At 42.2% G+C, this 15,890-nt stretch overlaps 1 protein-coding gene across 1 annotated transcript; it reads left to right on the forward strand.

Annotated features, from left to right (window-relative positions):
• On the forward strand, nucleotides 1–2,267 carry T265_00846 (hypothetical protein; the record flags this gene model as incomplete). Its single annotated transcript, XM_009164741.1, has 3 exons — nucleotides 1–300; nucleotides 1,849–1,956; nucleotides 2,043–2,267. The coding sequence occupies 3 exons, from the start codon at nucleotides 58–60 to the stop codon at nucleotides 2,265–2,267; spliced, it is 576 nt and encodes a 191-aa protein (XP_009163005.1).
• Nucleotides 2,268–15,890: the final 13,623 nt, after the last annotated feature.

A 15,890-nucleotide genomic window follows, 5' to 3' on the forward strand; every position in this document is an offset into this window, starting at 1 on the left:
CTGTCTTCTGACCAGCTATTTTACTTGAAATTTCGTTGTCGAGCTGAGGCGATAAGGATGATACTCCATGCGAATGGTGTTCCGTTTGAGGATGTACGTTTCACCATGGAAGAATGGGCTGAACGCAAACATGAGTTTCCAGGAGGCAAATTGCCAGTATTCCAAGTGAGAGAAGAGGGGTCGCAAGAGACGAAAACTTACACAGAGAGCCTGGCGATCGCCCGAGCTCTCGCAAAACACTACGGTATGATGGGTGATTCTGAAGAGGAATACTACCGCGTTGAAAGAGTGATTGGACAGGTAAGTTGATCGGATAGTGATTTGATGCAGAATAGTGTTGTTGCTATATAGTGTTTGGACTGTTCAGAGAATGATTGCATTTTCAGTAGCTTGGTTTTGTTTTCCTATCCAAATTCCCTGCGACACATACATCCTATGTTGTCAGTGCTTTTTGGCAGTTAAATCCACATATTAACTCTTATACAGAAACAACCAGAACCGTGCAAACGGCTGGCAATTTTATCCGTGAACTTGACATAAATCTGACGGCTGTATGAGGTGAAACCGCCAGCTTCACAGACCCATCTTTGAGGAGTTAAGCTGAATGGTTGTCCCTGTGCAGTCAAATGGGTCTCGCGTCATCGCAAGCTATCAAAGATAGTGGTAGAGGAAGCCGCTTCGAGAAGGTGGTCCCGCTGGCTCATTCATCGTGAAGTAATATGGTTTTAGAAAAAAATCTGGATGGGTTCCATGGGCACTTGTTGAGAAGAGGGTAGGTGTTGCATGTGCCAACGTGCCATCAACTCGAATGAATTTCAACGACATCGGATATCATTCATCAGACTCTGTGATCTACTGAATGTTTGTAATCCCTTTTGTAAACATTTGGGTGAATTTCATATAACCCATGAATGTAGGTTCCGAGTAGTAGCATATACGTTTGCCATGTATGGACCAGGGGAAAAATCACCCAACACAACGGCCTGTTTGCCCCAACACGGTAAGCTTACTGACGACCTTACTAGATGGATTTGACCTTCAGAAAAAACGGTGCGCATATTAGCAGAGTGATAAAGAAGTTGAGGGCATGAAGATGAGTCTGTTGCCATTGATTTCTTGATATAACGAACCAAATTTCTCAGAAGATAGTTGGATAAGGGCTGCAACGCCCAGAGAGGGAATCCAAAGGAGACGATATACCAACGGATATTAAGTTTCGTCAACAAACGTATTCGATAAAACTCTTGAGGAATCGGACTTGGTGAAAAAGTTGGCTTGATCAGGATATGCAGTAAAACGGAATTGAAGCAGGAATTTATAGACAGAATGAACAAGTTGCTGTGCTAAGTTTACCGTACTTGGGTAGCATATGCTTGCACATTTTCCTCTAGGTTATTGGTCACATTTCTGGCTGTAATGGGTTGGCGAGAAATTCCACGATCTGATACTGGGTCGCGTGCCAACCATTAGCCACTGAAGAGCCTACAACGTGGTGAAAAGCTTTGAAAAAAATGAGCTGGCATTTTTATGTCGTTTATTTCTTGTATGCCGTCACAGCCATAAGGGAACCATGAACTTTGTTTATTTTTGTGTTCACCCTTTATTCAAACAGGAACTTATGCATTGAATTCATGTAGGTGGTATTGATTGAGTCTTCCGATGGAGAGGGAGCTATGCACAGCCATTTAACCACTCCAATGTCTGACTCTTCATTTAGCCTGTTTGTGAACAGAAAAGATGGAATGGCAGTTGAAATTAAGAGGGACCGCAAGCTATGTAGTGAGGAAATCGATAAATTTTAATTACTCCCTCACCTGACCGAAGACATCGAATTCTTCTTCGTTGCAGTCTGCCGATTTGCACGAACTGTTCGTAAGGGCCTTTTTCGCTCCACCAGAACAAAGGAATGAACTACTTGAAAAAGCAATGTCCGAGGAGGTGCCGAGACTGTTAGACGTGAGTTGCAACTTGAGGTGAAACTTGGAAAAATTACGAGGTTTACGCATTGCATCCGCTGATATTCAAATGTATTTTTTCCACAGCTTATTTGCAAATCACTCGCTGACTCTGGTGGCAGGTTTGTTGCTGGCGACAAAGTGACTCTGGGAGACATATACCTTCTGGCATCCATGGAACATGTACGGAAGGCGGATGCTCAAATTTTGCAGACAAAATATCCAAAGTTGTTGACGCTCGAAGCGGAAGTGCTGAAGGCCTTGCCAAAGCTGGCGGATTACGTCAGAACACGACCAGAAACGCCGCTTTGAAGCGAAAGCGAACTGTAACGAGCAATGTCAATCCACTTTTCAAAAACTAATGTTTCTATTCAAGTTTCACGTCAAATAAAGTAGTTTTGTTGGATAACTTTCTCAATAACACAGGCTGATGATAAGTTATAGGAGAAAAAATTTGGCCAAAACTGCGGTAATTGTTGATGAACTTCGTAAGATCCGGACGGCTAAGGATCTCACAGGACGATTGCGACTATTAGATTATACGCAGTTCGTAGCCAGTAGTCAATAGGAACAGACAGACGTGGGATAGCAGATTGCAAATTAAGGACTGACAGGAACTGGTTCTACAGACAAACGGATTAGTAAGCATCCCGAATTAAGCAAACGTACAATCAACAATGACGCAATCAGCAGGAGCAGAAAATAGTCGCTGACGCAGCAGGGATTTCTGAAGGCAACAACAAGTAAGCACCAAACGATGTGCAACATACATATAGGGGCAGTCTGAAGGTGTGAGTTGGCCGTAACGGTGCAGGAGTCAGTACATTCGGGATGTAGGGGACTGTCTTTCGGTCGGCGACGCGACGCGGCAGATCGTGTCACGTTACAAGTGAGATTACGCGGTTTCGTCCGTTTAAAACGAATCTCGCCAAAAGCTATCTAACAGGTGCGGTACATGTGTGATAGAAAATAATAGGCCACTTTGGGTGTCATATTGGTTCTCCTGCCGTCCAGGGATTCTGGGTTCGATACCCGCTCGGTCCGCTTTTCCGTCGGATTGGACGCTCGAAAATAGGTGCAATCGAGACGAACTTGCAAGCAATGGCGGACGGGGAAAAATATTGACGTCAGTTACTGAGGGATAAGCAGACCTTAAGTAGGGACGAAACAGGGGAAAAACGAGTAGCAAGGAAACAAAACGGGGTCATATTAAACAGGTGTAAGTCACGTTACTTATGAGTAGTCAGATAACAAGGAAATTTATCGCGTTCACCGTAGATTTAAAGGGGGAATCATCAGTGGCCTCAGGCTGGAAATTTTAATGGTATATTTACTTTCACCTGATGAATACTACAAGGAATTCGACACTCATTTACCTTGAGGAACTGGCGGACCTAGTAAACTGCACACTGAATATCAGAAGCGAACCCTGATGTGAACACAGTTCATAACTGATTGAGATTCATCTTGAACAGCGTTGCTGCGCGTGTGCCATGGAACTGCTACGATAGAACCAAATACTGAATACACCACTCCTGTCCACGAACTCATCATACCAGCTCACCCAAGGGGATCGAACGGGCCATCCACCAGTGGTGAGTGAACAAGCATTTCCCCTCACGAAGCAGTTGCTTTTTGAAATCAGCTCAGATCTGAGTGATTTCTCCATAACCACACCAAACCCTCCACGATAGTACATATTTTATTTCCTTGTATTGTCTTGTAACTGACTGAAGTGTTTCGACTCCAAACCCCCATTGTCGGGAAGACTCAGCCAAAATGAACGCAGCATTTTTATTGGGAATGAACGAGTGCAAAATTACGGGAAGCGTCGCGGTATTGGAAGTGCAATTTTGACCTTGAATCAAAGGTGTCTGGTCAATGCTGAGTGTCTAATTGCCATCGCATCCTGGTCAATCCTGAGCATTCGCGCATCTTCAGTAGTCTCTAAATGGGTTTTTGAACGTCCAATCGATTCCTAGACTTTCAAGCTGTAGACTCGATCATCTTTCTGCAGCAGTTTTGACGGAGTTGATGGTTCCCAGTAACCTCCGGGCTTATTTTCAAACAACTGACCTTCGTAAATCATTGGCGGTTTGAATGTGCAGTCCAATGACCAGAAAGCTATGTAGTAGTATCTTGGTTCAGACGCGAGTGTGTAACCCCAAATGCCTAATTTGCTGTGTGGTGTCATTCATTTTAAGTAGACAGTACCTCTACGTCATAACAGCAGTTTAGTCAACCGTGGAAACAGAACTTAAGGGCACGTAAACCATGATGTTCAAAACCACTCTTCTGTCAGAATCACCTGAGTGGCGAAATGGGACGACGGATAACATAATCTGGTAATGTAATTCAGGCTTGTTTGGAACTGTCCGACAACCTGTTCTGCAAAATGGCACCAAAACGAGCTTGTTCTTCCCGTGGTGAAGCAGGGATTCTTCAGTCATTGGTTTTTTGTTGACACGAATAAGCTGAAAAGTTGAGTGAAACGATCGTTATCTTGAGACATTACCAGTGATATTCATGGTCACTGGAGCCCACTAGCAGGCAAACTAGTAGTGATGATGAAAAGTGATGTAAAACCAAAACTGGTATTTATGACCAATCAGCCAGATGTCTTGTTAACATTGAATAACAATTTCCTTGCATTTGAGGGTGGTAGATAGCCATCAATGATGTAGCATCAGTGAATTGCACCGCCTTAGCCTACAGGAGTCAAATGTGGTTTGCCACTGGAAACTCGTGGGTTGAGTTATCGGGTTGTGCATTTTCTGTTCATTATTGGATCGGATTCAAGCATGGCATATGTAACCGCACACTTGCCCTCCCACGTTCCCAAAAGGACCTCCCCTCATGGGACCAGGCCAGAATGTTCTGGAAGGCATTGCTCCCACCTTAGATCTATTGTTCCATCAGAAAAGCTGATGGTGTTGTCGGTCCATTTGGTTTCGGAGATCTGGTGGTAGATGGCCTTCTATCACCATCCAACTGTCCGGTATGTTCGTAGGTTGGGGTGTCACCTTTACTAGCTTTTTTGGGTTGATGTTGAGTGTGCCTTCGGCTGAGTACATAACAATTATTTTTTTCCCTGATTTCAGGGAGCATTCACTGAAACACTTTGATTGCTGTTTTTCTCCATAGGATTTTCAGTAAAAAAAACCCTGGGATTGGGATATCTCATTATCTTCGTGCCTTCAGAGTGGACCTTATCGTGATGTAACGGTTTATGTGCCTCCATGACCCATTGAGTTGTACTGGGGTGTGTCCAACTAGCCCCGCAGAGTCCCTCTAACAAATTGGTCAATGGTTACAGATGTGATCAACACAGTCTCCTGGCCCACCAGGGTGGATGCTCGAACAAATGCGGTGACTTTTTCTCTAAAGAGGGCATTTGCCTCCAAAAATTCCCTGTTTTGGTCGAGGACGCTAATCGTTCTTCTGCCTATATCTGGTCTCGCTGGCGATATCCCAGTTCAAGTTCAACCAAGACACTTACAAGACCATTAAAACCAACATACTATACTTTCATGCCATATCGGCTGTCGCATGTGTTATGGGGCCAAGTCGCTCTACTTGCTGCGTACAACAATGTGGGTTAATAATAACAGGCTACTGTTGGGGCCATCCTTGGATCTCTGTGGGAGAGAAGCACAGTTGCGTGAACGCTGATGTTATGCTCTCAGTGAGGCAGTTGATATGCTTCATGAGGATTCCTGCTCCTTGGGTTTTCGTTTCTTGCCTGCTTGTAGACAGAATCAGATCCCGATTGAAAGTTCTTGTNTCTCTAAAGAGGGCATTTGCCTCCAAAAATTCCCTGTTTTGGTCGAGGACGCTAATCGTTCTTCTGCCTATATCTGGTCTCGCTGGCGATATCCCAGTTCAAGTTCAACCAAGACACTTACAAGACCATTAAAACCAACACACTATACTTTCATGCCACATCGGCTGTCGCTTGGTGTTATGGGCCAAGTCTCTCTACTTGCTGCGTACAACAATGTGGGTTAATAATAACAGGCTACTGTTGGAGCCATCCTTGGATCTCTGTGGGAGAGAAGCACAGTTGCGTGAACACTGATGTTATGCTCTCAGTGAGGCAGTTGATATGCTTCATGAGGATTCCCGCTCCTTGGGTTTTCGTTTCTAGCCTGCTTGTAGACAGAATCAGATCCCGATTGAAAGTTCTTGTACATGACAGGGAGTAGTTTTGCTCATAAGTGGACATTCAGCGCAGAAAAAAACCTGATGATTCATTCGGCTTCTGTGTTCAAGGGTGTCAGAGACCAGAGAACCATCCAACGTCATGAGTTGGAAACTGAGGTTCACGTTACCCGTCGTCAAACATTTTTTGAATCTGCAGTCCAAAAATGCGTGACATACAACGCATTCAATTAGTCTGACTCACATCGCATGAATTTTTGGGCAGTTATCCAAGGCAAATAGATATAAAAGTGCTTCCAGAAGACTTTCACTCCACGTCAACTCTTGTTACGCAACTCTTGTTATGCCCGCCAATCTACTGCCAGTCGGAGACAGATTCACCTGCAGTTTATTCTGTTCACCTCCTTCCAATGTCCATAAAGTTCCTGGATCTAGATAAACCTGCAAACTTGAAATCATGGCCAAGCAGTCCACCCATGAGTGACGAAGGAGTGAAGGTTTAGACCTGAATGCACAAACTCACCCTCTGATAGTGATGGACGAATGTATGCCACAACACTTGGATATTTCCAGAGACATCGTGAAACGTCTCTAATATCGGTGAGTGACAAGTATAGCTGCTGGCGGTTATGGTCATCGGGTCGAAAGTCCCAACAGATAAACTTTCATTGGGTTGCAATTCTAAGGTCTTCACACCAAGCCTATTGCCTACCAAATCTACCAACATTATTTTATGATAACAGTGGTTATTTGTGCCGCGGCTGCGAATGAGGGTCACATTCACCATAAACGTAAATCGATTTTCATAACGCTAGACTGTCTTAGCGTAGTGCTGCACGGAGAAAATGAGGAATGATGTCGTGAATTTAATGGAGAAAGTACTTATTTCCGTGCGCATTCTTTCCAGAGAAAAGCTGAGTTTTCAAAAGAATGCTCCCTTAAAATTCTTTCATTCACCACTCTATATTCTCTATATAAATAATGCTTTAAATATTGAACAGCTACATGCTCCCGCATTTCACCAAACCACTTCTGACGGTCTCTCCACGTACACTGTATTGAAATGGCGTACCACTTCAAACTGTCAAACATCTTACAGTACCAAGTGGCCACTTAGGTATTCTTTGACTGCTCTGGTTGAATAACAATAATCGCTCGAGGTATCCTGTCGTATTATCCGAAGAAAGCAGCAAGGCCGAGATCAGATTAAGTTGCCCAAATCTCATCAGGAGCAGTTGCGATGCCGAGGTTGGGTTCGAACCACGGTTCTTGATATCAGAAAGTTGACAGCTGATCCATTGAGCAACCTCGACGAGTTCTGGGTTCATTTCTTGTGTTTTAGAATTTTAACCTACGTGTTTTCTAACTGGTCTTGTTCTCTGCGCGTTAAGAGGCCCGGGGTTGAAAATCTGTAAACTTCATGCAGCTAACTATTATTTAGGTATCTGAGGGCCACTATAAGAATGTTAATAAGTTGATTCGCACTGCAATCTGGTAGAAGATCAGTGAACCAATGATTCTTTTTTGGGGTCCACTCAGTGATTAAGGCGTGTCTAGGTAGTTCAGCTGACAGGGAAGTAGCAATTAGCTGAGTGCATATTAAGGTCCAATTGAACACGAATTCGTCGATGATGGAGCAGCTGGTAAAAGAATCGGATAGAGGCGCTGTTGATGTAAGTCAGCTATCCCGAGTTTGAGTATCCTCATGCACTACAGATCATGGATGTAGGCGAAAGAGTCGATGGATGGCTTTTGGCGACTAATGAGTTCACTGCACACCTCATATGCACCAGTCATTTCCCGGGCCGGTTAGTCTCCACTCCTCAAATTAGAAGTACAATATGCTACTGTCTACGAACAAGTCCTCGAAAAAGGAGAATTACATTCCGTGCATTTCAACAACCCCCGGTTCGCGGATTCTGCAAGAATCCGTCGACATATCACACCAACTTAAGGGGTCATTGAAAAATAGGAGCGAGATACAATCTACTCTATACTGTCGCTTTATTAAGCTGCGGAAGTTTGTCAACGTAGTTTGGCCGAATAGGATCGCTCCGAGTGGCTAGTGGACGTGGCGGTGTAGGCATCGGAGAAGAGCCATCATCATGAGAAATGCACATTTCTTTGTTTTGCTTGCATATAACAGCAAATTCAGAACGGATGCCTATTTGGAACACGACTTATAAACTCGGTACAAAACTAACCACTTGAACAATCACAAGAGCAGTTGCTATAGCCTGAAAAGCCTTCAGTGATATTGCCGAAGAAACTTGTCAACAGAAAAATAACAAATTAGTTTTATAAGGCTTTATGCTGAAGCGCATTTTGTGCTCAACCACAAATTCACTGTGACCGATTAGCAGAGGCCACGCACAGGTATCTAGGTTGTGTTGCGGAATTCAACACGTCCAGCACGCCAGCGTTGTTGAAAGATGATTCTGTGACAGTGAGATTTAAAGACACGGATTCGTTACTGTTGAGGTCAGACAAGGTGAACAGGATTACCTCAAGTTGCGTGCTCAAATATACTTGGCAGCTGATTAAACTATGTAATCGATTACCTGTAAGCATCGATGGAATATTAGAGTTCAATGTGTAAGAATTAACCAAGGATGACCTCTTGATAAGACCCAACTCCTATTGAAGATTTCGACATTTACATGTAATGTGGACCACAGTCTCTTTAATGTCTTCTTACTACCGTGCACCCGAGTCTGGTTGGCCGTTTGATAGCCTGGTGCGCTCAGCCAAACTAGAAAAGTCAATAAACGTGCAAATCAGCCGATCTTCTGAACACTGACGTGTACAAGCGTGTCATGTGCAGCCGAAAACGGGCTGTTTATAAAGCTCATGTGGATACCTCTAGGCGGCCGAAAAAATGATACTAAAATTAGAAGTCGAGAAATGCACTCATTTTTAAATCAATTTGGTTTTCTCTCTCGTTTATGATATTCTACAACTGAATGTGCTGCACACGGGCCAATCCACGATTTAGTTGGCACGATATTCCAGATTTCCCAGAATATTTTCATAAAGGCAACTACTCACAAGGTTGCTGAAAACTCTCCGACACCCCACGACCGGTATCACCCTTCTTTGGGCTCATCAAGTAGCCGCAGTCCCCGGGTTTCCGTCAACCTACTGTTCTACTTGAACCCAAGTTGGACAAATTTCGGCACACAAATTTGGTCTTAAAAGAGACTCACCTTAATCCAACTGAATCTTTCGTCTACGATGGTCTGCTTCAATTAAATTTGCGGCACCAGGCCGCCTCATGTTTCACTTGATCTCGGGCCTTACTTACTCCCTGTATTCAGTCTGTTTTCATAGTTCCGGAAACCGTACGTGTAACTTTTAAGCTAATTTATTAATCAGCCGGTGAAATGAAGTAGGTCTTAACTCCGGAGTTATGTGTTGGAAAACGCCAACTGAACAGTTACAGACTATTGGACAGAGAAGCAAAACTCTCATATGCATCTTGTTTACAAAAAGTGAATATACATCTCCATGAAAGTGTCTTTTTTAACTATCCTGGATATTAACTGAGTGTTGCTCAAATGCAAGCAAATGCGACTCCTCAAATTCCGGAATTGATCTCGCTTTTCAAGAGAACGACCGGTATCCCCCTTCTTTGGGCTCATCAAGTAGCCGCAGTCCCCGGGTTTCCGTCAACCTACTGTTCTACTTGAACCCAAGTTGGACAAATTTCGGCACACAAATTTGGTCTTAAAAGAGACTCACCTTAATCCAACTGAATCTTTCGTCTACGATGGTCTGCTTCAATTAAATTTGCGGCACCAGGCCGCCTCATGTTTCACTTGATCTCGGGCCTTACTTACTCCCTGTATTCAGTCTGTTTTCATAGTTCCGGAAACCGTACGTGTAACTTTTAAGCTAATTTATTAATCAGCCGGTGAAATGAAGTAGGTCTTAACTCCGGAGTTATGTGTTGGAAAACGCCAACTGAACAGTTACAGACTATTGGACAGAGAAGCAAAACTCTCATATGCATCTTGTTTACAAAAAGTGAATATACATCTCCATGAAAGTGTCTTTTTTAACTATCCTGGTGTTGCTCAAATGCAAGCAAATGCGACTCCTCAAATTCCGGAATTGATCTCGCTTTTCAAGAGACGCGAAGTGGATTTACGAGAAAACGTACCACTCGCATGTCCCATCAGTAATATCCACCGTTAAGCTGGTAGAAATACGGATGTGAACAAAAAATCCTATAGAGGAAATCTTAGCACAGCCAACCACTGAAACATTATATATATATATATAACAGTATGGCAAATGTGATCAGAGGCCGAGTAATTGGGAGATGTTCGGGACGATTGGGAATAAATGGGAATGTGAACAGAAATGGGTGAAACAACATCTGAATGGTGTCTTGTGGACTGTATCAACAATACGGGGCTTCCGAGACTAGTAGCTTGCTCACGACTTCGGCATGCTGCCGTTTGGAAAACTATATGCAATCTCGATAGACGTAATTTAGCAATCGTATGAAGGATAACGACCAAGGTTTACATCAGCTGAGCATCGCGTATTTGTCCTTACTCCGGAGAGACATTCTGCCAGAGAAAAAAAACAGCAAACTGTTTGTCAGTAGCGTGTTGTTCCTGCACTAGTTTACACATTGAATTTGTATGCTGTATGTGTTTATGCGTGTGCGCATCCTACTGGCCAATGTCTTAGAATTACTCAGAATTACTCGCATACCTGAGAATGAAAGCCTGCAACATTATCATCTGTTTCAATAATGCTAAATTTAGCTGGTCGAGAATCCAAAACACACCTTGTAAAGAGGTGTAAACGACTCGCAAAATATCGAGTTACTTTTAATCTGCCACTTAACGATACAGAGCCAAGTACGCCTACCTGATGAGCCCATAGAAGGGCGAAACCGGTCGTGGGCTGTCAAAGAGTTTCCAGCAACCTTGTGAGTAGTTTGCTTTATGATAATTAGTAGTAATCTGTCGAAAGCAAGTGAAGAACAAGAATCACGTTCAAGACAGTATTCAAGATTGTGCGGAAAAATGGATTGGAAACAAAATCAAAATTAACATGATGGCAAGAACTACAGCAATTCGTTTATTTATACCCATAAAGCAATTGCACAAAACATAATATTTTACCTCATACATTCGATTTATATAATTGCTAAATGAGCAAAAAAGACGAAGATAGTCGTGTGGATTGATAAATTGGTAGACAGACTGATACATAGGCAGATAGATAGATAGATAGATAGATAGATAGATAGATAGATAGATAGATAGATAGATAGATAGATAGATAGATAGATAGATAGATAGATAGATAGATAGATAGATAGATAGATAGATAGATAGATAGATAGATAGATAGATAGATAGATAGATAGATAGATAGATAGATAGATAGATAGATAGATAGATAGATAGATAGATAGATAGATAGATAGATAGATAGATAGATAGATAGATAGATAGATAGATAGATAGATAGATAGATAGATAGATAGATAGATAGATAGATAGATAGATAGATAGATAGATAGATAGATAGATAGATAGATAGATAGATAGATAGATAGATAGATAGATAGATAGATAGATAGATAGATAGATAGATAGATAGATAGATAGATAGATAGATAGATAGATAGATAGATAGATAGATAGATAGATAGATAGATAGATAGATAGATAGATAGATAGATAGATAGATAGATAGATAGATAGATAGATAGATAGATAGATAGATAGATAGATAGATAGATAGATAGATAGATAGATAGATAGATAGATAGATAGATAGATAGATAGATAGATAGATAGATAGATAGATAGATAGATAGATAGATAGATAGATAGATAGATAGATAGATAGATAGATAGATAGATAGATAGATAGATAGATAGATAGATAGATAGATAGATAGATAGATAGATAGATAGATAGATAGATAGATAGATAGATAGATAGATAGATAGATAGATAGATAGATAGATAGATAGATAGATAGATAGATAGATAGATAGATAGATAGATAGATAGATAGATAGATAGATAGATAGATAGATAGATAGATAGATAGATAGATAGATAGATAGATAGATAGATAGATAGATAGATAGATAGATAGATAGATAAATAAATTGAGAGATGGATAGATATAGATAGATAGATAGATTGATAGATAGATAGATAGATAGATAGATTTATTGACAGACTGATGCGTCATTCGTCGAAGCCGTCATGATATCATTACCCTTAGACTGGTCAAAAGATGCTCACTCTTCGAATAGTGAAATTATGCAATTCAATTTCAAGCCGACCGCGTTACTTTTACCCAGTTGCACAATTTTCTGTCTTTGCTGCTGCCTCCTTATATACGGTTTTGCAGCTATTGACAGCGTAATAATTCCTCATTTTTTCCATAATCTGGTTGTATGTGTGTGCTCATTCACTGTCTCCGTTCACGTTACTCACTTTGCCACAAAACCACCTCTTCGGGGACGCTAGAATATTATCATTTGTGTTCCACTGAGCCCTGTTATCCACCACGTTCTATCCAGTATTCTGAGACTGCCCTGAGATGATTCTAGCGTGATACCCGTCTGTAGACTCAGCTAATCAGAATAAGGAAAATTGGACTCGGTGATGGCAAGGCTCCACCGAGCCATCATTCAGCCAGTCGTTATCCGATGTACTGGTTTTTGAATCGAATTCTTCCGTTTGATGTTCAAAATGCTCACTCATGCACATGACACTATCAGGATCTCAAAAGCAAATTTCCCAACCAACACAAAACGGAACTTGTTTGCTGTCCCTGATACTCCAGTGAGTTTAGTAAGGTTTCATGATATAGTGGAATATTTATGCAAAGTACGAACGTGTATATTTTTGGAGCAAATTCCAAATTACCACAAGAGATTTATGACGAAAGATCTAAGACGAGATAGTGTGAACATGCAGGGAGCCCACATTTACACTAGTGTACCATATTCGGCTCCCACGTAATTAGCAGCTCTTATCAAATTTAAAGGATACATCCCGGTGCCTTTAAATAAGATCGCAAACACGTGGTAAAACTTGGCGCCCTCAAAAGTTACACCTCCACTTTTTCAGCACATGAGGTCGAAGTGGCTTCTATGAACTTCGATTTTTAACTCTGGGTTGTGTGAATTACGGAGACCCCAATACAACATCGGGACAATTGTTTGTTGATGAAGCGAAATAATTGTAGCTTGGATGCGAAATGACCCACAGCGGAAGAGTTGGGCATCGCTTAGGGCGTCACCCTGATAGTCCTACTTCTCCTCATCCATTGAATTTGGGATTCCACGCGAAAAATGTTCCGCTTTGCAACGTGTCCTTAACATAACTTCCCGCTCATTGGCTAAATCCTTGTCACTCGTTATCATCCTTGCCTTACTATTTTTTTACACACAGCTACCATCGCTGTACAGCTTACTACGCGTCTATGCATGCATTCATTGCTGATATCCTTTCATGATTAAGGCAGATTTTTAGCTTTTTCGATAAGCTAAGCAGTGACTTGGTTTGATGTGCTGCTCGCTTACTGGACCCAACTTATTTATTCGTTTTAACAAAGGGCGTGCCTAATGTCAGCCGTTCTTTTTTCAAAATTGTCTGATTGCTTGGTGGTATGGGCGATGGTGGATGCTTCGGTTGTTTGTTGCTGCATTGTTAGCCGAAAAAAACCCTGATAAACTGATCCGGGAATTTATCGACTCGCTCTTAGTTCGCATGATGATCAGTCGGCAAACTGCCATTCAACATGGTGGTCGATATCATGAAATCCGGTCGTGATTGTCAGAAATGTTTATAATATGACCGTACAGTAAATTTGGAACCCACTAGTTAATCCGGCGGAACACCACTTGCAAAACTGCTGAAAACTCTCAGATCAATCTGGTATACAAGTGATATACAAATGAGTGTATTTCACTGGTAAATCTTTTCTTTGCTTGTCATCATCATAAGTAGTCCACTCCTGTACAAGTGAATAATAACTCTGTCCCATTTTCAGTCGGTCCCAAATGAAATTGCGTGTGCGACCCACACACATTGAACTGCGTTCACCTACGGGAACATGGTAAGTTTCAACACCGGCTTTTCAAGGAATCCATATTTAATAGTGTACTGGTAATAGTGTTAACCGCGCGATGGGTTTTAGGATGACCAATCAGATAACTCAGTTGCAAGTGAAGCAATGGATGTGAAGTAACAGAAGATTGACCACAAAAAGTGCTGTATTCAGAGAGTTTCCACGGGGGAAAGTGGGCATTTAGGTACCTAGTAGGATCCCATATCCGATTGCGAGGAGCTACATGTCAAAGGGGATCCGCTAAAAATATCACAATGAAATGAGTATTTTTCAGAAGCTTCGTTTGGTTTTTCTGCTCCACCGAACAGGGGACTCTCCGCAGATGAGCCAAATCTGACCTGGCCCGGGTCGCATTCTTAGAGCTAGGGTGCACCTTCAATCAGTTACGAGAAACCGAATCTAAAGTCTCACTCGCTCCGATCACAAAAAGGCAAACGTCATTCCAGCGTTTTGATCACAGTAGACCGGATGCTAGTCAGTCGTTTGTGAATAAACACGGCCAGCTATTTCCGTTTTATAATAGAAATTTGGATTCCGGCATCTTGTTGTAGGATGCCACACAGATGTGCCTGTATATGGCTGGCGTATGTAATTCCGAAAAGCGTGTTGATATTCTGAAATGAAAGGTTATTTAGACTTCTAAATTAACATGAAATGGATACAACCAGCTGCGGACAGCTGCGTAATGCCTGAAGTTCATCGACAGGACGAAGTCTCGGTAGACACCGTGCTTGACGGCAAACACCGTCGTGCTAGACAAACACCTCTCTAGCAGCTCCGTCGTAATCAGTCCGAGTCTTTAAAAAACCTTAATCTAAGGAAGCTAAGTTGTCCTTTCACAGGTTCGATGGATTCGTCACACTTTTGAGTGCGTCTGCAACACACATTTGTACGAGTCGATCCAACAGACACTGTGCTGAAAATTTTACTCCAGCTGGAATCAAATGAAGCTTGTCGAGCTGTTGCAAAAGCTGTTCGCTTCAAAACCAGTCTTATCTCTATCCGGTATTTCACCAATAAAAGTTTACGGTTTGAGCTGAAGGGCAAATCTTTCAAACGTGCTGTTTGTCTTATTAGGGTCGGCTAGATTGGGATAAAGGCCTGACCCATTAAGAGGTTATGAGAATTGCCCGTTCTAAGACTGCCATCTTCTGTTAGCGGGGATGGCCCTCGATGAGTGGACAAAAGTCTCGGCAATGATGTTAAGTATGTGCCCTATTCCAAGTCATCTGAGGCGGCTGTCGATAATTGCTGAGAACTGGACCATACCATAGAATGTTGGTTAACGGCCATCTAAATCACTAAGGAAATGGGGCCAAATGGGACCCACCTGTGGAAAATGACGATTGCTACGTACAATTTGCTTTGCTTTTTTATGGGCCAAAAATTGGACAAGTCCATTGACATAGATGCTTTTACACCCAAGATCAACCATGTTGGTGCATGATGCACGGGAGAAGGTCGGATCTCGTCATGAGCACCTTGGTACTTAGTCATCCCGCGTGAAGACATCACAAGTGATGATTGACCACGCGAAGCAAGTTTCTACAATCATTGAGAAGATCTTGTCTCTCGTACTGACAGTGGATCTTGTTCGGAAGACTGGTGACGCCTGCTGAACAAAGTTCGTCCTTAGGTTATCCATATGGGAC

This window comes from Opisthorchis viverrini, assembly GCF_000715545.1.
Source record: "Opisthorchis viverrini unplaced genomic scaffold opera_v5_9, whole genome shotgun sequence".
NCBI classification, from domain to species: Eukaryota; Metazoa; Platyhelminthes; class Trematoda; order Opisthorchiida; family Opisthorchiidae; genus Opisthorchis; species Opisthorchis viverrini.